The following is a 23002-nucleotide window of genomic DNA, read 5'->3' on the forward strand; positions in this document are numbered from 1 at the left end:
CTTAATCACGTTACGCACTTTTTTTAGGGGCTTTAGACGAGACGGTGGGGTGGGTGGTGATGGGGGTGATGGCAAGCTTCCATCCCAATTTCATACTAAACGGTCACACGCCAGGTCCGATTAGCCGAGGAAGCCATTCCGGCTCTGTCGCCCGCAGTTTCTACGACCTTTTTGGAATTTGACTTTTTTTTTTTTTTTTTTGTCGTAATGAGTAGATCCGATTCGTATTTCTTTTTGAAGAAATGTGTACTTTATTAACTTTACTCAGCAAATAATTATGCATTATATTAGTGTTATAAATATATATAATAATATACTTGTGTATGTAGCTAAAAGTATTGTTATAACTGAAAATGTTAATTTAACATTCATTTATTGCAATTTTTTGCAAAATTATTTTTTTTGTAAATATCAAAAACATTATATAGTTGTGCCGAAAAAAAACGACAACTCAAAATTAAATTATTTCTGTCTTCCCACGATTGAAAGAAGAAAAAAGTCTGTGCAATGTGTTTTCTTTTTATATTATTACGTAGAAATTTTTTTTCAGAATATAGTTATAAATATCTATCAAAATATGAAAAAAAAAAAATAATACGACTGCTCAACATACTGTATTTTTTAAAAAAAACGGTTAAAAGAATTTTTATTAGTAGCTATTATGTAATAGTATATGTATTAACATACGTAATATTTTCCTTCTTTTACTTTTTATATATATATATATATATTTTTTTTTTTTACATTTTGGAAAAGCCCATGAAAACCTCAAGAGCAACATCTGGGTTTGTTTTTCACAGGTGCTCATTTGTTTTTTCTTTATTCCCCCCCCCCTTCTCCGCATAAACGTTTGTTCGATATAGAAATTTTGCGTGTGTGGGTTTGTTTTCTGATTTTTTTTTTTTTTAAACCCTCCCTCCCACACACTCCTTTTCATTTACTGCGAATTCGTTTGCCTCGTAAAGAAGGAACTCATTATTTAAATGCGATAACGACTCAAATAATAATTCAAATAAAGGAGGAAGAAAAGTTTTTTTTTCTCTCAGGAGGGGGAAACGAGAGTTTTGACAAAACCTTGGCCTGTGTGGAGATTAGTTTTTGAAACACCTCCCCCCCCTTTATTGTAAATATATATTTATTTATATTTTATTATTAATTAATTAAAAAAAAAACATTTTATTAAAAAAAAAATTATATATTGTATTTATTTCCTGCCTATTTGTTTATGAATATTGTAAATAAATAGACAGAGAAAACAAACAGATCCTTATTATATTTAATTTTCTAGGCAGCAGTAGTCAGTAAATCAGTTCATTAAACCGTTATTAGCTGAGCGCTCTGAGCAGGACCCGAATTTTTTTTTATTTCTCTTTTTTTCCTTGTCTTTCCCGTCCTCCTCCAGCCTGTCCCTCATCATTTACACTCCAAGAATGAAGGAATAGGAAAGAAGGAAGGGGAAAAAAAGAAAAATAAAAGGACGGGGTGGGTTTGGGGGCGAAACGTCAATTACAATTACCAATAAAATCCATTATAATCAAGCAGTCATTTAATATCAAATCAAATTATTGTCCCGGCGACGGAAGAAAGAGGCACCCTCGCGAGACGTAATTAATTTTTTCCCCTCATCACGGGCAACTTTCTCTCTATAACTGCCTCTCTCGCTTTTCTCTTCTTTCCTTTTTTTCGTTTTCGTAAAAGGATGTCTCGGGGTGTGGATTTAGGAAGTAAGGCCTTTATTAACAGTACGCCCAAAGGTGTGTGTGTGTGTGTGTGTTGAGGGGGTTGGGAATGATAAATATTAATATTATTTCAATAAGATTTGGAGGATGGGGATAAAAGGGAGGGTTTGGTGGTAATACGGATCTCAGGATGGCAGCCCTGTTCAGTGGTCCGAGGGCAAAAGAGAGAGAGAGAGAGAGAGAGAGAGAGAGAGAGAGAGAGAAAAAGCGAAAGCGAGAAACCCGATTGGTGGTGTTTTAAGATTTTGAATATGATTACTTATCATTTCTTTTTATATTTTCGAAGTCTGTATATATTTGTGCCTCAGCGGGCCGCACTTTGACATATAACGCCAAACTCTGGTCTGTCCTGGTGGTCTTTTAAAAATTTTATTTAACCCCTTTAGAGGGTGTGTTGGTGTGTATGTGTGTGTTTCACAGCTAGTAATCTCTCAGGCTTTTGAACTCCCTCTGGGACCTTACCGAAAACGGCACCTCGCTATTATTAGGGCTTCTTTTTTACATATCGGGGGACTTCACCTTATGTGTCAGAGTGTTTGTGTGCTAAAAATGTTTATATATATATATAAGCAGCAAACAAATGTCCCCATAAAAGTTAAACTTGTCGGGTATTTGAAGTAAATGCCTTTTTTTCCCCCATAAAACTACAGATTTATTGTATTTATTCAAGATATGGTTTAGGTGTAAAAGTCAGAAGGTCCTTTAAAATTTAACAGGGTGGGTGGGTGGGTCCTCACAGTGATAGAAAAACCAGCTCTGTGTGTGTGAGAGGAAAGACCTCAGTCTTTCCTCCTCCTTGTTTTGAAAGCTGTTGAACCTCGGCGTCTCTTGAAAACAACTTTTACTCGCTGTAGGAGATTAGCGAAGCATAGAGAGACGAGGTACAGATACAGGCCACAAGGACGGGAAAAAAAAAAGAAATCCAACAAACGTATCGTCCACAAAACCTTTGAAGGACACGAGGGCGCGTTATTCAAAGATTCCGACCGCAAAATAGAAATGCCTCGTCGATCATGTTTCCTTCGAAAAACTTTTTCCTCTGGGATTTAATTCTGAGATTGGGAGGCTTTAAAAGGCACCATGTGCTGATGTGGCAGTTTTGGGTCCTCATTAATTACAACACGGATCATAACCAGTGGTTTTTAAGCGAGGGGTTCAGAATGTCCAGCAAAAACACGTGCAAGTTATTTTTTTGATTTAAATTATAACATATATATTTTATTTTAACTATAAAATCAAACTTGGGCCTAATGTGTTCCTTGGAGAACCCTCGTCTTACAATTCCTTCATCATTAAAAAAAATTGCCATAAAAAAAAAGTTAATTTGCGTCACCTATTTTTCTCCCCATATTTAATTTTTATGAAACAACTTCTAATCACTTCTTTTAACGCAAATTCAGAGCGTTTATTTAACCATAATTAAACCTGAGAGCACTGTTCCATGTACAAACGTGATTTCTTCCCAATTTGGACGTATGGTTGGATCAGGTTGGAGTGGGATCCTATCAATCTTTTGCTTTTCGTCACTAGGGGTCTTAATATAAATCAAGTTTTCACCTATGGTTCCTTAGAAGAATACCTCATCTGCAGAGCCACCAACATTGCACACATTCTTCACACACCCACACACACTTATTCGGGTCCTCACATGCAGACTGTGAAACAGTTTCTTCTCATAAGCCATCAGATTTATTAATACAAAAGGATTAGACTGACACACACACACACACACACACACACACACACACACACACACACACACACACACACACACACACTCAAATAAAACTTTTTGCTAACATTACTGGTAAACCAGCAAATATTTACATGTACACTGTTTTATTGTATGGACAATTTTCCGTTACTAACACATTCACACTGCACTGTTACTGTGTCTCATTGCGTTGTGTGTGTTTGCACATAATCGCTTTATGAATTGCTTTTGTTTGATATTGTATCATTTGAGCAGCTTGGTCCTGGAGGAACGTTGTTTTGATTCAATGTGTAATGTATTGTATAAGTCTGAATATAAGCTGCTTGACTAGAGTTTGGTATAAAAGCTAGAAGAGCCTTTTTTCACCATGACTTACGTTTTCAGTGTTTGGGAGACGCCCTTATAAAAGATCAACATGCTTTTTTTCCCTCAATGTTATTCATAAAGCCGAGCAGTTGAAGGTTAAGGACTTGCTCAAGGGCCCAGCAGGAACAGCTTGGCGGTCCTCATGACCTCAAATTAGTTTGAATTGGTGCAAATTGTCGACTGACGTCCTTGTTGATCGCTTCAATGACCTAAAATGGACCCTAATTACCCTAATGTTTTTTGTTAGTTTTGTCAGTATACCTGAAATTCTTTCGGCTGGTCTAGCTCAATGTTATTATCAAGGTTCTAAGCACGCTAGATGTGACCCAACAGCTAAAAGTTCTGACCGTCTTTCAAGCCTGCACTATGCGGGAATTAATATGCATTAATATGTTGTAAGTATACAATCTACGACACTAAGTGAACATACTGCACAAAGTGTGTTTGACACCAAGCGTAAATTTAAGGTTTTCTCACAAGACACGGTGGAAGTTCCTTTTCGGTTCACCCGCTGCCAGATACGAAGAGCTACGAGTAAACACTTCGTTTTTTTCCAATTGGTTTTCCAACAAATGGTCTCATTATATTGCGAACCAAACTACATTGAGAGCTAATTAACGTGACTGAGGAACTGGGAGGACAAATGCGATGTCGTATGTTATTAATAAATGTTTTGCACAACATGCTGGTTTTTCACTCTCGCGGTCGTATTCGGGCCAAAACTGTTTGGAAATAGAATCGGAGTGTGTCATTTGTGTGATATTGAGTCTTGTGTGTCTATGATTTTAATGATTGAAGTATTTATATCATTTTAATGTCAAAGTTTTTAATAAAAGTCCAAACACATGCTAATCAGTAGAATTTGGTGGCTATGTTTTTCTTTTTTGAGGTCTTTAAAAATTGGCTACAATTTTGAGATAGTATTGTTGGTCACCTAGTGATATATAAATGTGCCACACACAATTCTTCAAACCTCAAACACCAGGATATATATATATATATATATACAGTACAGACCAAAAGTTTGGACACACCTTCTCATTCAAAGAGTTTTCTTTATTTTCATGACTATGAAAATTGTAGATTCACACTGAAGGCATCAAAACTATGAATTAACACATGTGGAATTATATTCATAACAAAAAAGTGTGAAACAACTGAAAATATGTCATATTGTAGGTTCTTCAAAGTCGCCACCTTTCGCTTAGATTACTGCTTTGCACACTCTTGCCATTCTCTTGATGGCTACTTTGAAGAACCTACAATATGACATATTTTCAGTTCACTTTTTTGTTATGTATATAATTCCATATATAATTCCACGTGTTAATTCATAGTTTTGATGCCTTCAGTGTGAATCTACAATTTTCATAGTCATGAAAATAAAGAAAACTTTGAATGAGCAGGTGTGTCCAAACTTTTGGTCTGTACTGTATATATAATATATATAAAATTTTGGTCTGTACTGTGTATGTATGTGTATATATATATATATATATATATATGTTTTTGATAGTAATCGAATGCTTAGATTGAACGTAGCCACTTAAAGGTCCCTTTGGGTAATTAATTGAGATCATGTGTATATACGAACGTATGATCAAAGGCTTAATCGCTTCGGAGCTTAATTTTTACTCATTCTTAAAGAATAATATGGATTGTTGCCCTCTAAGGTTATTTGGGCCAGTTTTATTTATTTTTTATCCCACCGCATCCTTTCCAGCGAGGACAATTTCAGAGTTTATTTTTGCGATATCGTGAGCGACGTGAAAATTATGCGAACGTTGAACCCTGAAAATGTAGTTTTTTTTTTTTTTTTTTTTTTTTTTTTTTTGCCCGTATATTGAATTCCTGGCTCCGTGATAGACTTTTCAAATGTACATTAAATGTACTCTACATTGCATCCTGCTGAAATATAGTGCAGATGTATCTGGCAGGGTCTGTCGCGAATCCATTTCCCGTTTGCGCTACCTCACCGGCTTATCTTTAAAGTCCCCACCGCATTATCGTACGGCAGACCGGAGTTCACGGAACGATGCTATTATATGATGTGAACTGGACGAATTCAGTTTCTTTTATGGAGCAAAATCGCATCAACATTCGAGGACGAACTCGGACGCACAGCCAGGGGCTTTTAATGCGTTGCGGTCCGCCGTTCTCTTTTGTGCTTTTCCACACGAATGTACAGAAGCCGCTTAGCCACAACCGCCTCACGACGCAGAGCCTTCCAAACACAAACGTACGACGGGACGAGTGTTTCTTTTTCTCGGCCCACCGTGATCAATAGTAATTGGGTCTGCGTCGGCTTAGAAGCTTACCGGACCAGCCGAAGGAGAAAATGGAGGATGTTGGCGAGGTGAGGAGCGTGACCGCTGCCTTCCCGCCGTATTTATTCGGCATTACCTTCAACCCAAAAAAAATCTGTCCTCCCTCTCACCCTCCTCTTTTTTCTTTCTAATATTTTCCCTTCTGTCTCTGTCATGCACCAAAGACTGAAGTGGATGGAAGGGAAAGAAAAAAGTAATCCCCTCGGAAGCTGAAGCGCAGGTATCCTTTGCTATATTTAACTTTCTTTTTTGCAATAAATGCGGGTGCATTTAAATGAAGAAACGAGGGGGATTCAGGTTCTGAAGAAACGAGGGGTCTTCAGGTTCTTCGCAAAAGGCCCTCATTCAGGTCTAAAGCCATTCCAAATACATGACTGGACTAAAGCCCACGGGAAAGGGGACTTCATATAGAACTAATAAACTGATTTCATTTCAATGGAAACACATTGGATTCAGTCTTAAATCAGTCCCGAAACTGAAGCAATTTCCAGGTGTATATCCGAGTTCCAGTTTGCTGCGTATGGAAATACGATGTATTCCGGATATCAGAGCAACAACAAATAAAACCGCTGGATTCAGTGAACAAGATTTTTTCGAAGGATTTTATTTGCATTAATATTTAATAAAGTGTTTATTATTTAGCACCGGCTCCATGCTCTTTGTGCTCGGTTGATTTTTTGCGACTTTCCTCACGAGAGGGTTATTTACATTTGCCATCACCGGATTTCATGAACAGCGAGCGAGAGATTTTGAGTGTTTGTGAGATTTATAGCTCCACCCCCTTCTCACACTGATAAAATATTTTTTTGCTTTTAATTGTTTCTCAGCAAAGAAATTAAATAAAGTGAATGCTCTTAAACCTTTTATAATAATCCAAATAGTCTCAGACATGGCCTCAGATCTTTATTTTCAGTAAAGGAGGTGTGGCCTCAGTGAAGGTGTGGCCTCAGTGCTTTATTCTCAGTAAAGGAGGTGTGGCCTCAGACCTTCAGTTCCAGTAAAGGTGTGGCCTCAGCAATTCAGTCTGAAAAAATAAGGTGTGGCAACAGAACTTCAGCCCCAGTGAGTGAGGTGTGGCCTCAGTGTTTCAGTCCAAGTGAAGGAGGTGTAACTTTTGTGCTTTAGTCCCAATAAAGAAGGTGTGGCCTCAGTGCTTCAGTTCCAGTAAAGGAGGTGTGGCCTCAGTGTTTCAGTTCCAGTGAAGGAGGTGTGGCCTCAGTGCTTTTGCCTCAGTGAAGGTGTGGCCTTAGTGTTTTAGTTCCAGTGAAGGAGGTGTGGCCTCAGTGCTTTCGACTCAGTGAAGAAGGTGTGGCCTTAGTGTTCCAGTGAAGGAGGTGTGGCATCAGTGCTTTCGCCTCAGTGAAGAAGGTGTGGCCTTAGTGTTTCAGTTTCAGTGAAGGAGGTGTGGCCTCAGTGCTTTCGCCTCAGTGAAGGTGTGGCCTTAGTGTTTCAGTTCCAGTGAAGGAGGTGTGGCATCAGTGCTTTTGTCTCAGTGAAGAAGGTGTGGCCTTAGTGTTTCAGTTCCAGTGAAGGAGGTGTGGCATCAGTGCTTTTGTCTCAGTGAAGAAGGTGTGGCCTTAGTGTTTCAGTTCCAGTGAAGGAGGTGTGGCATCAGTGCTTTCGCCTCAGTGAAGAAGGTGTGGCCTTAGTGTTTCAGTTCCAGTGAAGGAGGTGTGGCATCAGTGCTTTCGCCTCAGTGAAGAAGGTGTGGCCTTAGTGTTTCAGTTCCAGTGAAGGAGGTGTGGCATCAGTGCTTTCGCCTCAGTGAAGAAGGTGTGGCCTTAGTGTTTCAGTTCCAGTGAAGGAGGTGTGGCATTAGTGCTTTCGCCTCAGTGAAGAAGGTGTGGCCTTAGTGTTTCAGTTTCAGTGAAGGTGGTGTAACTTTTGTGCTTTAGTCCCAGTGAAGAAGGTGTGGCCTCAGTGCTTTATTCCCATTGAAGGAGGTGTGGCCTCAGTGCTTTCTCCTCAGTGAAGGTGTGGTTTCAGAAGTTCGGTCTCATAAAAGGACACATGTCTTATAACAATGAATTATTATTATTATTATTTTTAATATTTCTAATTATTCACCGAAACAACTTCCAAATTGAATCATTGGCTCTATAAATGTGTCCCTCATACTTCCATGATCATGTAGAAACATGTAAGATCTGAAGTGGGGTCTTAAATAAACCCTTGCACACCTCTGGGTTATTTTCATCTGCCCCGCTGTGAATCTGACCGATTTTAATATTAAGAGAATAAAAAAAAAAAGCGAGATCTTCGGGGTCCAAGCACTTGTCCACAGGTCTTAGTCTTCTAATAGGCAATTTCTGTACGCTAGCATGGAGACAAGACGCTAGCTCACCAGACAAAGTGTCTTCTCAGACTTCTCGAGTTTTGAGTCCTAGCACTATCAAATTCATAAACGCGATTGGTTGATTGTTTGGTTTGTACGTGGACACTCGTGTGCACTGTGGCGTAGAGTTTGGCGAAAAAAGAATCGGAGGCCGTCACCCCCCTTTACCCCATACCGGATTTGTCTATGTGGGTCTCTGAGATTAAACCCCATTGTCTTTGCTTATTAAGAAAGTGAGATACAGTTCCTTAATAATTCAGGCTCGTGTGTGTGTGTGTGTGTGTGTGTGTGTGTGTGTGTGTGTGTGTGTGTGTGTGTGAGACCCCCCCCCCTCCCCCCACCTGTTTCATATGCATCTCGTAATAATAGGTTCTGAGAGAAAGCCCTGCCGACGGCGGCTACATTAGCAAGAGGGAAAAAAGGACAAATTAAAATCTTAAAGCGCTATTATTTAATTACCCCAATGGCTGTGGATTTGGGAGGGGGGGTGTAGGTGGAGGGTTGTGTGTGTGTGTGTGTGTGTGTGTGTGTGTGTGTGTGTGTGTGTGTGTGTGTGTCGACGAGGGCAATAGAGAGGGCAGGATTATTCTGGTTTTTCAATTTGCAGAACCCCCGGCTGCCCCCCTGCCTTAAACACACACACACACACACACACACACGCACGCTCGATTCACCCCTTCCCTCACCCAACCGCTGGAAGATAAAATGGCATTATGGTAAATTCCACTTAATGACAAATTTTTAATTTGGTGAACATGACCTTCACCCCCCCCCCCCCCCCCCCCCTTGTATACTTTGTGTGTGTGTGTGTGTGTGTGTGTGTGTGTGTGTGTTTGTGCACGAATATGAATGAAGACTAATTACAGTGCGAATGGGTACGGGAGAAAGAAAGGAGCTCTCGCTTTTCCAGCCGCGGCGATAAGGGAGGGGAAACGTAGCAGATTAACGCCGCTGTTTATCTCACGCTGTATAATAACAATAATAACAATCATGAAAATTCGATCTGCCCCTCAGCCCCGATAGGAGAACGCTCCCACTGGAGAATTTTCATCAAAACGAAATTGAAGTCGCAAGCCAGCGGTTTTGATTAAAATAGTTCAGGTTTCTCTTTTGCCGCGGTTCCCGGAGAGCGACACGCGGCTCGGGTCTTATCGGTGCTAGCCGTTTTTTAGGGGTTTTTTTTGCAAGTTTTTTTTTTTTTTTATTGCTCGTAAATGCATTTGAATCGATATATAAATTATTGACATCGTGATCATCTCAGGTCGCACGAGCTCGCAGCAAAAATGTTCTCAGCGTCCACATTGAGACGAAACGTCCGGTTTGAAAAGTCACGCCAGTCACGTTGCCTTTCCTTGATGCGATTTGGATTTGAAGGTTGTGAGTTTAAATCCCAGACAAGCCAAGATGCCACTTGGGGGCCCCTGAGCAAGGCCCTCAATCCCATAGCTGCTGAGTCGCTCTGGATGAGGATGTCTCCAAATGCTATAATTTGATTTGTTGTGATTTAAACAAATGTTATATTGAAAATGAAGATCTGCATCAGTTTGGCTCTCAGGACGTACAATCAGCTCTGGACAATACCGGGTTGCCAGTTAGTGCATTTTGGCGATTGTATTATATCTTCTTATTAGTACAGCTTGTACATCAGTTGTTGATGCTGTGTCTCAAAAATAAATAAATAAATAAAATTTAAAAAGTCTAATTTTATCGAATAAAAAATTCCTAAACTAATTAAATTAAATTGAAAATAAATTAAATAAACTGGTCTTAATTTTCCGCAGCACTACAATGTTTTTGGTTGTTAGTTTTCTTCTGCTGGTTCAAGTTTAATTCGCTGCAAATGAGACCAACATGGTTTAAAAAAAACTTGTACTTAAATGAACATTTCTGTCATTTTAGAGAAATTATCTGATTCATATACTGAGCACATGTTCAGGGGCCCAGCAGTTTGGCGGCGCCGGGACCTTCGAGATAAAGGTCCCGGCGTAAAAGGTTCTGTAAAGCTGCTTTGAGACAATGTCTGTTGTGAAAAGCGCTATACAAATAAACTTGACTTGACTTGAGATCAAAAGTCCAACATCTTAACCACTGAGCTACCACCACCTTGGTACATGGCTTGATCTTTTTTGGTTTCCATTCTCACACAAAAATACGGCCGAACCTCTGCAACTGCTTTGTTCCGACTTGCGTAATTATTGCGCATCGTTAGTTTGGCACCTTTTGGAAGGAAAAAAAAAAAAACACGGGCGTTTGGCATCTCCCATGCGACCCGCACGCTCTCTGGTTCCCTGTCACTCACCCGTCCGCCGCGTGATTGGAGCATACGGTTGCTGTGCGGTTGCCGTGCCGCGCCCCCGCTGGGCCGTAATTGATCCCCCACTGCGCTGTGTGCAGAAAACATCGCTTTGATTGACAACCCTGGCCACCTGCCCCGCTTCGCACGACCCCGGGGTTTAAACTGCGGGGTCACGGAGCGCCACGAGCGCTCGGCATTATGGGCCGATTTTTGGACCCGTGCCCTGATTTTGTAGTAATGATGGAACGGTGATTGTCAGTGGCTGGTTAGGGGACCAAGAACATGTCGCAACGCATGTCTTTATAGATGCTGCACACACACACACACACACACACACACACACACACACACACACACACACACACACACACTTTGATTAGCACTGAACAATACTGTACGTAAACCAAACCGATAATCAGATATACAACATATCGTGCCCATCTTGGACGATATTATTGTGTTCTTGAAGCTTCTTGAAAACCTCTCAGATTCTATGATGACCTCAGTTCATGCAACTTCTCCGAAATATAATGTAGCAGTGTAACAGTGAGGGTTGAATCTGAAAAACAGGCTCCAGGTGAGGGTTTTATCACTAAGTTTTCAAGCATCTTATTGCACATTGTGTCCCCGTTCCCTGTTATAATAACCCCAAATTTTCAGAGCAGGTGTTCCACAGGATTTTGTGGAGATTCATTGAGCATGAAGGGTGTTTGGAAAGTCAGATACTGATGGTGGTGAGGTGAGGGGGTTTCTATAGAAGGAGATCTCCCACTCTAACCCATGTGAAGTAGATCTTCATGGAGCTAGATTGGATGATGGGACGTTTTTGGATCTTCTAGTCCAAATGCTTATCATGTGACAAGCACATGCCACAAACTTGCTCAGTGGCCATGTGACCATGGTGGACTTCCTGATGGTCTAGGCAGGGTTCTTTGTACCTTTTGTTTGTCTGGAGGAACTAATGGAACAGATCGCTCCATCACGGATGAACCGATGTTGAAGGCACGTGGGTAGGGTGTGACGGATAAAGATGTCAGTGGTTCCGTAATCAGCCTGTCCATCTATCGATCGGCAGAAGGAGGGTGAAAGTGATCATAGGTAGAAGAAGAAAAAACCCACTCATCTGTTTTTCTAGTGCGGAAAACTAAAGTGTGTGTGTGTGTGTGTGTGTGTGTGTGCGTGCGTGTGTGTGTGTGTGTCGGTCGCTACACACCGCTCGGTTTTCACGCTCCCACTCTCCACTGCTCACCTGACTCACCGCTGTGTGATCAGCGACCATGATGCATTTCACCGCACTGATTTGCATGGCACCTTCCGATCGGCCGGGGAGACGCCGGATTCCGAACGAAAGTGTGAACACCACACACACTACACCTTTCAGGTCAGAACACCCCCCCCCCCCCCCCCAACACACACACACACACACACACACACACACACACACACACACACACACAAACACACCTGGAGCGAATTCAGGTTTCGGTTTTTATTACGAATGATCCAGAGAAATGCACTGTATTACTTATAATCATGACTATTATGGGATGTAGAGGTTTTTTTATTTTTTTCGAGACGCTTTGTTGACGATTAGAGCAGTAGACGAGCAGTAGACGAGCAGTAGACGAGCAGTAAAGTAGTAGAGTAGAGCAGTAGACTATCTGAACAGAGAGACGGGGAATTTAGAAACCTTTCTTTCTTTCTTAATCTCTTTTTTCTCTATTTTCTTTTTTTCTTTCTTTCTTTCTTTCTTTCTTTCTTTCTTTCTTTCTTTCTTTCTTTCTTTCTTTCTTTCTCTCTCTCTCTCTCTCTCTCTCTCTATATATATATATATTTTTCTTTCTTCCTCTCTTTTTTCTTTCTTTCTTTCTTTCTTTCTTTCTTTCTTTCTTTCTTTCTTTCTTTCTTTCTTTCTTTCTTTCTTTCTTTCTTTCTTTCTTTTCTTTCTTTCTTTCTCTATTTTCTTTCTTTCTTTCTCTATTTTCTTCCTTTCATGCTTTCTTTTTGGCTTCTTTCTTTCGTTTTTCCTTCCTCTTTTCCAGGTTTGAGTGATTGAGGAAAAGGGATGACAGGATCCAGAAGTGGAAAAAAAAGAGCGGTGAAGAGAGATGGGAATAAGGGATATATGATGGAGGGCAGAGAGAGAGAGAGAGAGAGAGAGATTTATGCAAAGCAGCCAGGAAAAAGGAGATGCCTTTGCTCAGGCGAGTGTGTGTGTGTGTGTGAGAGAGAGAGAGAGAGAGAGAGAGAGAGAGAGAGAGAGAGAGAGAGTCTACCACCCTTTGATTAGATTAAGGTCTGAATGGCAGTGTAATGCGTTTGCTCTGTGGTCCATGGCAGCGCCGCTGACCCCCTGCGTCTGCCTCTCCGGGGGTCCCTCACCTCCACGTTTCTAACCAGCGGAGTGTGTCTGAAAGTGTGTGTGAGTGTGTGTGTGTGTGTGTGTGTGTGTGTGTGTGTGAACATACTTGCCTGTTTATATACCTCAGGTGCACATGACCTGTTGTTCTTGGCGACTCTGTTATACAGAATCATGACGAAGCCCCTCGACGTGTCCGGTGTCTCTCTATACACCTTAACTCCACTCCTAAATACTAGGCCACGCCCCTTACTTGAGTCGGCCCTTTGTTGCTGGGAAACTGGAATTAAGTGATAAGGAGATGCAACATGCAACTTCCTCTTTCCAGCCCTGATGTCGCGTCTGGGTTTATGTGGACAACTTTTGCTCCCTCTTTCATTCACTCTTTCTCACCCCTCGCTCCCTCCGTCCTCCTCGTCCCCCAGTTTCCTCGCTCCATTGTCCCCTTACTCTTCGTTAATCTGTGTCCCGGCTTCTCTTCCGCCACCTTTTGTCTGCTGGTACCCCTAAAAACTGTTTAACGGGGCATGTGTCTGTGTGTGTGTGTGTGTGTGTGTGTGTGTGTGTGTGTGTGTGTGTGTTTGTGAACTTTGATCAGGTTTTGGGGTGAACCCCCCAGGTCGTGGTCTGGAAGGCCACGGTTACACTTCAGGAAGGTTGTTATGGGAGACAGAGGAGATTTGGTGTGTGTGTGTGTGTGTGTGTGTGTGTGTGTGTGTGTGTGTGTCTTACATGCACCGTTGCTTTGATCCTTATGAAATTCCCACTGTTTAACCTGTCCTCTGAGCTCATGTACACACACACACACACACACAGCAGTTTTTCGGACCTTTATCCTCCATGCTGAGACGCTTTCACATGATTGGCTGATTGGATAATTGATATGATTTTTGAGATGATTCTCTTTCTCATTTCTTCCCTTCTTTCTTACTTTCCTTCTCTATCTTTCTTTCTCACTTTTTCTTTCTTGCTTGCAAAAAATGTTATGTATAACTCCAGCTTATCTTACCTCTGTATGCTACACACACACACACACACACACACACACACACACACACACACGTTTAATTAGCATCTTGGGCGGAGTGTGTGTTCTCAGGAGTGTGTGTTCTCAGGAGTGTGTGTTCTCAGGCACAGTGTGTGTGTTCTCAGAGGAGTGTGTGTGACACACAGCAGTCTCAGTCCCTGTGTTACTCAGTGAACATGAACAGTGAGTTGTGTTTGTGTAGCTTTATATTAATTAGCGTCCCACAGGGACTCACAACATCTGTCTCTATTCCCCTCTATCACTCTGCTCTTCATCCCTCGCTTCTTCCCCCTCTTTCACGCCGCTCTTCATCCCTCGCATCTTCCCCCTCTATCACTCCACTTTTCTTCCCTCGCTTCTTCCCCCTCTATCACTCCGCTCTTTATTTCTCGCTTCTTCCCCCTCTATCACTCTGCTCTCTCTGCTTCCCCCTCTATTACTTCGCTCTTCATCCCTCGCTTCTTCCCCCTCTATCACTCCGCTCTTCATCCCTCGCTTCTTTCCCTCTATTACTCCGCTCTTTATCCCTCACTTCTTTTCTTTCTACTCCCTTCTGTCTGGCTGGAGATCCCTTTCTCGAACTTTGTATCTCTACATCTCGTTGTTATTCTCTCTATCCCTCCTTCTCTTTTCATTTCTTTTTCTCTCTCTCTCTCTCTCTCTCTCTCTCTCTCTCTCTCTCTCTCTTTCAATCCCTCTGCCTTCCTTTCTTTTTCTCTCTCTCCCTCTATCTCTTTATCTCTATATAAAATTTTTCCTATTCGTCTCTCATTAGTTCTCTTTCTTTTTTTTTTTTGCATACATTTTATCAATATTTTTTCTTCTCTATTTGTCTCTCTCACTCTCTCTCTTTTATTTATTTCTGTCTGTCTCACTGTTTCTCTTTCGGCGTCTCTCTCTTTTTCTCTATTCCTCCATCTCGCTTCCTGTCGTTTTCTGTTTCTCGATGTCTCACTCTGTATCGCATCTGTCTAGCACCCCTTGTGGTAGAGGGAGGGACTTGCGCTCTGCACTGGTCAAGTGTGTGTGTGTGTGTGTGTGTGTGAGTGAGGGAGAATGAGAGAGATGCCCAGTCATGCCCAGTTTTGCTGTGTACATTCGATTTAATATGAAATGTGTGAGGTTACTTGGTCAAGTGTGTGTGTGTGTGTGTGTGTGTGTGTGTTTCGGTGTTACTGTGAATAGCCGTGGCTGGATTATCATACCGAGCTCCTCCTCTCCCTCGCTCTGTGTGATTGCTGGCCCGTGACTGACGAGACGGATCCCCCCCACATCGTAATGCCGAGGTGTGTGTGTGTGTGTGTGTGTGTGTGTGTGTGTGTGTGTGTGTGTGTGTGTGTGTGTGTGTGTGTGACAAAAGGAAAAAAGGGGGATATCAGGATTAAAGGAAATGTTTCCTGTCTTTTGTAGTGGGGTTCTTTAGGGGTGTTTGTATTGCCCTAGTGCCTCTCTCTCTCTCTCTCTCTCTCTCTCTCTCTCTCTCTCTCTCTCTCTCTCTCTCTCTCTCTCACACACTCCCACACACACACACACACACACACACACACACACACACACACACACACACACACACACACACAGGACAATCTGCATGACAAATCCCACCATGCTCAAACTTCATGACCCACACACACAAAAACGCAGTCTCTTTACCCGCGGTGCATTATGGGATGTAACGATTATTTTTTCCACCGCGCAATTTAAGAAACACAAACATGTACAGTTATGCAAACTAGAGACTTGTTTTTGTGTGTGTGTGTGTGTGTGTGTGTGTGTGTGTGTGTGTGTGTGTGTGTGTGTGTACAGTGCAGCTGTGTATCAGTGTGTATAACTGTTTCTCTCTCGAGTGTCTCTGGAGATTTATATTAATACGGACAAATCAGGCGAGTTGGCCCTTTTTGAAACACACACACACACACACACACACACACACACACACACACACACACACACACACACACACACAAATCACTATACAGTACAGGTACTGATCACTTGTTTCCTCTCTCTGTTTTGTGCTTTTTTTCGTCCTGCAGAGTTTGTCCACGTCGTAGAGGGCGAGCAGAACTGGACCGTCTCAAACAAAGACAAGGAGGTTTGAGCTCATGTCTCCCGTCCATTCACGTTTCTTAGCGCACACACACACACACAGCTGTATGAAAACGTCTAGACGCCATGCAATAGTGTCTTTATTAAGAATGATAATAGGAAGAAATCAATGTTTTATTTCTGGATATTAGAATAAAATATTGACGTGTTTAATGGGTCACGTTTTTATCGTACAGATATTGTAAAGGGACCCAATAGATCAGGGGTCCCCAAATTTATTTTCTGTGAGGGCCACAACTATTTTTTTCTTTCTTTCTTTAATAGGGTCTGTTTATTCTGCCTCCTAATGCTCGATTCGTTTATTTCGTTCTGCACCGTACAGAAAAACGTGTTACTTTTCCACAGATAGATCACATGTTTAAAGCGCATCATTACTATTATAATAATCTTTTTTTTTTCATATTTATTTCGATTACAATCAAAACGTTTCTGCATAATAAATATAATATAACGCTCTCCGTTTTCGCCCTTTTAAAAACACTGATCATGTGCGTTACCACATCTGCTTTTCTCACCACGTGCCCTGGACATTCTGAATAAGGGTGTCTCATACATGCTGTAAATGTAAACCAGTGGAATTTGGGTTTCCGGACGTTACCTGAATGTCCTCTGTGGGAAATAAAAAGGCTTGCGTTAAGGGGCGTGGTCTAAAAGAACCTTAAAAATAACATCCCCCCCCGAAAGTCACTCCGACATTTATAGTGTATGTATCAAAAAGTTTTGTAACACGCCAACAGATGGCAGCACAAGGCTGCACAAAGTCACAGGGGGCACCAATCTTTATAAGTCTGTGTACATGGAGAGCTGTGCAACCGGTGCTATTCTGACCACGTGCGTTACCACGTCTGATATTCTGACCACGTGTCACCACTTCTGCTATTCTGACCACCTGTTTTACAACGTCTGCTATTCTGACCACGTGTTGCCACGTCTGTTTTTCCGACCACGTGTGTTACCACATCTGATATTCTGACCACGTGTACACCCTGTCACCAAGCTTCTCCTCACACATGAGTTTTTTTACTTCTCACTTCAAACAAAAAAGGGCACGTGGCATCACTGATTCGCCTCTAGAGGCTGCTCTCGTAATGAAAGCATACCGGCAGCCGGAAAAACTATCGGTATGGATTTTTACAGATCAACTACCGGTGCCTTGACCTCTTTAATAACTAGAGGAAATTCTGGTTTAAAAGCCACCCTTTATATTAAATACAGATATGAGTAAAAATGTTATTTAAAATAAATATGACTTCCAGAACATGTTCCAGAAGTGTCAGGAACACCGGGGGGGGGGGGGGGGGGGGCGCTGTATCGCTGTGTGAGGGAACTATTTTAAAGGTGATGTGTTTAAACATCTTGAAACTTTTGATTCCACCTCTTATAGAATTTGTGCAGATTTAATACATCATACGTAACTCACATCGGTGTACTTTGAGTATACGCTTCTACACTAACGCGGTACAGATGTTCTCCAAAGCCGTGCATCATGGGAAAACCATAGCTCTGATTGAGACCGGTGTCAATTTAAGGGGATTTTAAAGCTAAGAGTCTGAGCTTGTGTAGCAACATAACTCGTTTTGTGTGTGTGTGTGTGTGTGTGTGTGTGTGTGTGTGTGTGTGTGTGTGTGTGTGTGTGTGTGTGTGTGAAGGCTCAGATCTTCAACAAAGGTGCCGGCTCGAGGCGCGTCTCAAATCGCTACTACACTGAGAAGACGGTCACCTGCCACAACTGCAACAAGCTCGGGCACCTCTCCAAAAACTGCCCCATTCCCAAGGTACTGCTCTCTCTCTCTCTGTCTCTCTCTCTCTCTCTGTCTCTCTCTCTCTCTCTGTCTCTCTCTCTCTCTCTGTCTCTCTCTCTCTCTCTCATTTTCGAGTTTTTGGTTTAGAGCGTAAATTTTCACCACGAGTTTTATGTTACTGTGTCGTGTTTGCATCGCAACTCATGAAAAAACAACAGCTCCCCCTGTGGCTCCTTTCTGTAAGTGACTCAGAATGGAGCACAGCCCAGACCTGCACATGTAGACCTTTATGCTCCAATTGTTCAAGTAAATCCCTCTTTGTGGGCACCATCTCACATGTTTCTTTGTGTGTGTGTGTGTGTGTGTGTGTGTGTGTGTGTGTGTGTGTGTGTGTGTGTGTGTGTGTGTGTGTGTTTGTTTGTGTGTGTGTGTGTGTGTGTGTGTGTGTGTGTGTGTGTGTGTGTAGAAGGCACTGTGCTGTTCGTTGTGTGGTCTCCAGGGCCACTTTGTGAAGAGCTGTCCGAACCGTCACTGCTCGAACTGCGCACTTCCTGGTCACACGTACGACGACTGCCTGGAGAGAGCGTACTGGCACAAGCGCTGCCACCGCTGCTCCATGACCGGCCACTTCGCCGACGTGAGTCACGTCCACGTTACATTACGCCACCGCACGTGACTCCTGGGTTTCCGAGTTTCATCCTTTTTTTGACTTGGAGAAAAAGAGGAATCACACTGACAGGGAGATTGTGAGATTAGTGTGTGTGTGTGTGTGTGTGTGTGTGTGTGTGTGTGTGTGTGTGTGTGTGTGTGTGTGTGTGTGTGTGTGTGTGTGTGTGTGTGTGTGTGTGTGTGTGTGTGTGTGTGTGTATGGGGCCTTCCCCTGGGTTGCTCCTTCCCTCATTAAGAGAGACGCTTCACAGGCCGTGAGTGTAACTCCAGCACACACACACACACACACACACACACACACACACACACACTCAGCACCTCCTGACAACAAGCCCTCTGAGACACACTTTAGGTAGAAGAAAGACGAGTTAAAAATACAAATAAAAAACCCTACACTGTATGGACACGAGTATTGAGGTATCGAGTAGGGGTTTATTTTAACGATCGTGATATGGAGATTGGATCGTACTCAACGATAACCCATTAATCAGACGATCAATTCCAATTGAACACTGAGTTTTCTTCAAAAATCCAAAAGCAGCACTGAATCATGAAAATGTGCTAAATTAAATAAATGTTAATATATTAGTTATATGAATAAATATTGTGAGAAATAAGGTAAAAAGTAACACCTCGAATAAAACCAGTTACACACACACACACACACACACACACACACACACACACACACACACACACACGTGGCCTCTTGTCTTCTGTAACACGTGTGACAGCTAGTTATTAAAACCTGCTGCCGTGTTATTCAGTCTTTATTATATACTATTAATATATTACAGTATTCAACACTACTACTGTATATATTCTTTTTTACTTTTACTTTTCTCTCTCTCTCTCTCTCTTTCTCTCATTCTTTCTTTCTTTCGTCCTCCCTCCATACAGGCCTGCCCTGACATCTGGAGGCAGTACCACCTCACAGTAAGAAATCTTGCTGTTTATGATTAAAAAAAAAAAAAAAAAAATGGAATTATTTAAAAAATTGATTATTAAATTATTTAGAGAGGTGTCATAATAATTTATAAATTAAAATTGAAAATGTGATTATATTGTATCATAAATCGTATAAAAAAAAAAAACCTGACAGTTACGCTAATAATATATTATAATATAATATTCCAACTTTGCAGGATTTTGTAAAGAGAATATTATAATATAATTTAATTTGATGAAACATAATTTTCTCTTTTTACTTGTTTGTTGAAATATGCTATTTTTTTTTTTCAAATTGTTTAAAAATTATTTTCTTTGCAAATATGTTGTTGTGGGAATGTTTAGTCCTCACAAGGGCTGAAAACACAAAAGCGCACACACACACACACACACACACACACACACACACACATACACACACACACACACACACACACACACACACACACACAAAATATATATTAATTCATGGGGACCAGGCAAAGGTGCTCAAAGTGTCAAAACTATCTCAACAAGACTCTGTGTGTGTGTGTGTGTGTGTGTGTGTGTGTGTGTGTGTGTGTGTGTGTGTGTGTGTGTGTGTGTGTGTGTGTTTTATTGAGTAAAGTGGGTAATTGGCAAACTCAGAAAGCGTTTGCTCCCCAAAGATTCACAGGGCTGAGAAGGCATGTGACAGTCTCACGCATACACACACACACACACACACACACACACACACACACACACACACACACACACACACACACACAGCCAAACGTCAAGGGGCAAGCTGGAACATCTGCACACACACACACACACACACACACACACACACAGTGTTGGAATATAGACCTCAGTGTAAGAGAAAAGAGCAGGTTGTTTGTCAATTAAAAGACGTGATAAAGCATGAAATGGGCTGCCAGGATCGCACAGCACTGAGCAGTCACTCGACCCAACACACACACACACACACACACACACACACACACACACACACACACAGTCTAATTAAGGTAGCCTGTCTAATGAAAAGGCCATACGGTTAGCACTCGTGCACAGAGAGACAAAGCACCAGATTCACACAATCTGTTTATATTTTCATTTTTTTAGTTAGAATTGATTTTATTAAATCTTTTGTAATGACATATTTAATTGTACAGAATAGCAGGATAAGTAAAAATGGAAATTGTTTTGTGTGTTATTAAGGGGAAAAACACCAGATGTAGAATAAACAAATAAATGTAGATTTTAAAAAAATCTAATTTTATATATATGTAGAATTTTTATTAGAAAAAACTTAAAACTAATCATCATGCATTTACAGTAACTACTAACAGTAAACTAGGTGTGCGTGAACGATGGAGCCGAATTTTAGGTTTTCACTGTAAAAATTTGTCTTTTTACTTTTTTCGCATTAAAACGACAAATTCACATGCAATTTTATTTACTATTCGTTGAATATGTGAGGCAAAGGAGGTTTTTGCTAAAGTAAATTTTTAGATATATTAGTCATTTTTTATGAGCTACAAAGCATTTTTTTTATTATTTTCTTTTATCAAGAAAATTATTTATATATATATGGTGTTTTTTTTTTTGAATTTTCATATTTTTATTATTAAATTTAAATCCCCCCCCCCCATGAAGTTCTGAACTTTTTGTTTTTTCATTAAAAAGAAAATCTAATTCTTTGACCTTCATGTATCTAATTTTTGAGTCATTACACTTTGAGTGTGTGTGTGTGTGTGTGTGTGTGTGTGTGTGTGTGTGTGTGTTTCTCTTTATGATTCCGCTTGCCTCTCAGCTGTAATGATATATAATGGGCTCAGAGTCACTTTGTAATAGAGTGTAATAGTGGATGATGGTTTCATATGGACCTGTTCGGTTCTGCTGGGCTGCACCCATCTGCTGGGATCCTCTGGGTCCTGCCCTGCAAGAGTGTGTGTGTGTGTGTGTGTGTGTGTGTGTGTGTGTGTGTGTGTGCGCGCGCGTATGTATAAATGCAGTTAAATGGACCAACCCTCAACATACGGTGTTTAAGGCCTTTAAACTATCTGAGACTCGAGGGCTCAGAGTTAAATACAGTGCAGGTACGTACGTACGTGTGTGTGTGTGTGTGTGTGTGTGTGTGTGTGTGTGTGTGTGTGTGAGACTGAGTGTGTGTGTGACACATTGGGGAGCTGTGGCCTGTCGCCCTGCGCTCAGCCCACTCAGGTGTGAAAAGGCATTCTGTCAGAGCAGTCCTTGCTACTGGGTCTATTTATCGTGTGTGTGTGTGTGTGTGTGTGTGTGTGTGTGTGTGTGTGTGTGTGTGTGTGTGTGTGTGTGTGTGTGTGTGTGTGTGTGGGGTCTGCACCTGTGTTCGCTAACAAACAACCTCAAAACTCGACTGGCTCCGCCACAAAGCCCAGGAGAGAGAAAAAAAGAGAAAGCTGGTTGTTTAAATATGAGATCTGATATCACAGTGTGTTTTTCCCCCCATGATTAATGATCACTTTAACACTTAAAACAGTATTTCTACATCTTATTGCAATATTTAAATAAACAAAAAGACAGCTGCAAATGCAGATAATTCAAATTAGCATTTAAAGAAAAATCTATTATTTTGAAAGAAACCTTCAGAAAAAGATCTTTTTAACCTTACCAAATTAATAAAAAAACAATTTTTAACATCAACATGCTTGAACTTTCTTTATATTATTTTAAAGAAGGAAATGCGCAAGTTGTTCAAAGATCAGTATTTTAAAAGATTATCTGGGGGAAAGAAACGATCACGCTTGGAAATATATTGTATATTATTCGTAGTAGGTTATAATAATAATCAGTATAATAATAATAATAATAATAATAATAAATAATTTCGAAACCCCCTTTTTACATGACAAACTGTGATCTATTGTGAATGTAAGGCTTCACCCAACAAAACATGTCAACCAAAACAAAAACAATGAATTAAAAAATAAAAAAACAAGTTACAAGTAACTTCATTGTAAAAAAAATATATATATATAATTAAATATATTTAATATAATATATAATAAATATATTATATATTATAATATAACTAAATATAATTAAACATGGCATATTTTATTTATTAATTATAAAATTTTGAATTCTGAGGAATTCCCCCCCGCCCAATTTTATATATATATATATATAAAATACAGCAGTGTTAATAATTAGCTACAATTATAGGTAGGGTTTAAACCAACTCGCCTAAAACTTACTGCTGATTGTTCATGGTGTTGGAATCCAACTTTAGTGTTAAAAGGTTTGGAAGAAGATGGGAAAACTGCATGTTTCTTGGTGAATTATGCTGAGGACAGGGCGAGGAGACTAGCTGAGGACAGAAAGGACAAAGCACTAAACTCACAGTGCCATCTGTTGCTTTG

The 23002-nt window shown here is 40.9% G+C and overlaps 1 protein-coding gene across 1 annotated transcript in view; it reads left to right on the top strand.

The window, feature by feature from the left end:
* The window catches only part of zcchc7 (zinc finger, CCHC domain containing 7), a 42868-nt gene that overhangs the window by 12568 nt on the left and 7298 nt on the right, over positions 1-23002 (top strand). The window contains exons 3-6 of the mRNA XM_083532892.1: positions 16200-16258; positions 17922-18047; positions 18481-18651; positions 19584-19619. Of these exons, the coding sequence (XP_083389018.1) occupies positions 16200-16258; positions 17922-18047; positions 18481-18651; positions 19584-19619 (392 nt within the window). The remainder of the gene's footprint in view (positions 1-16199; positions 16259-17921; positions 18048-18480; positions 18652-19583; positions 19620-23002) is intronic.

The sequence above is a fragment of the Silurus aristotelis genome, assembly GCF_946808225.1.
Source record: "Silurus aristotelis genome assembly, chromosome: 27".
NCBI classification, from domain to species: Eukaryota; Metazoa; Chordata; class Actinopteri; order Siluriformes; family Siluridae; genus Silurus; species Silurus aristotelis.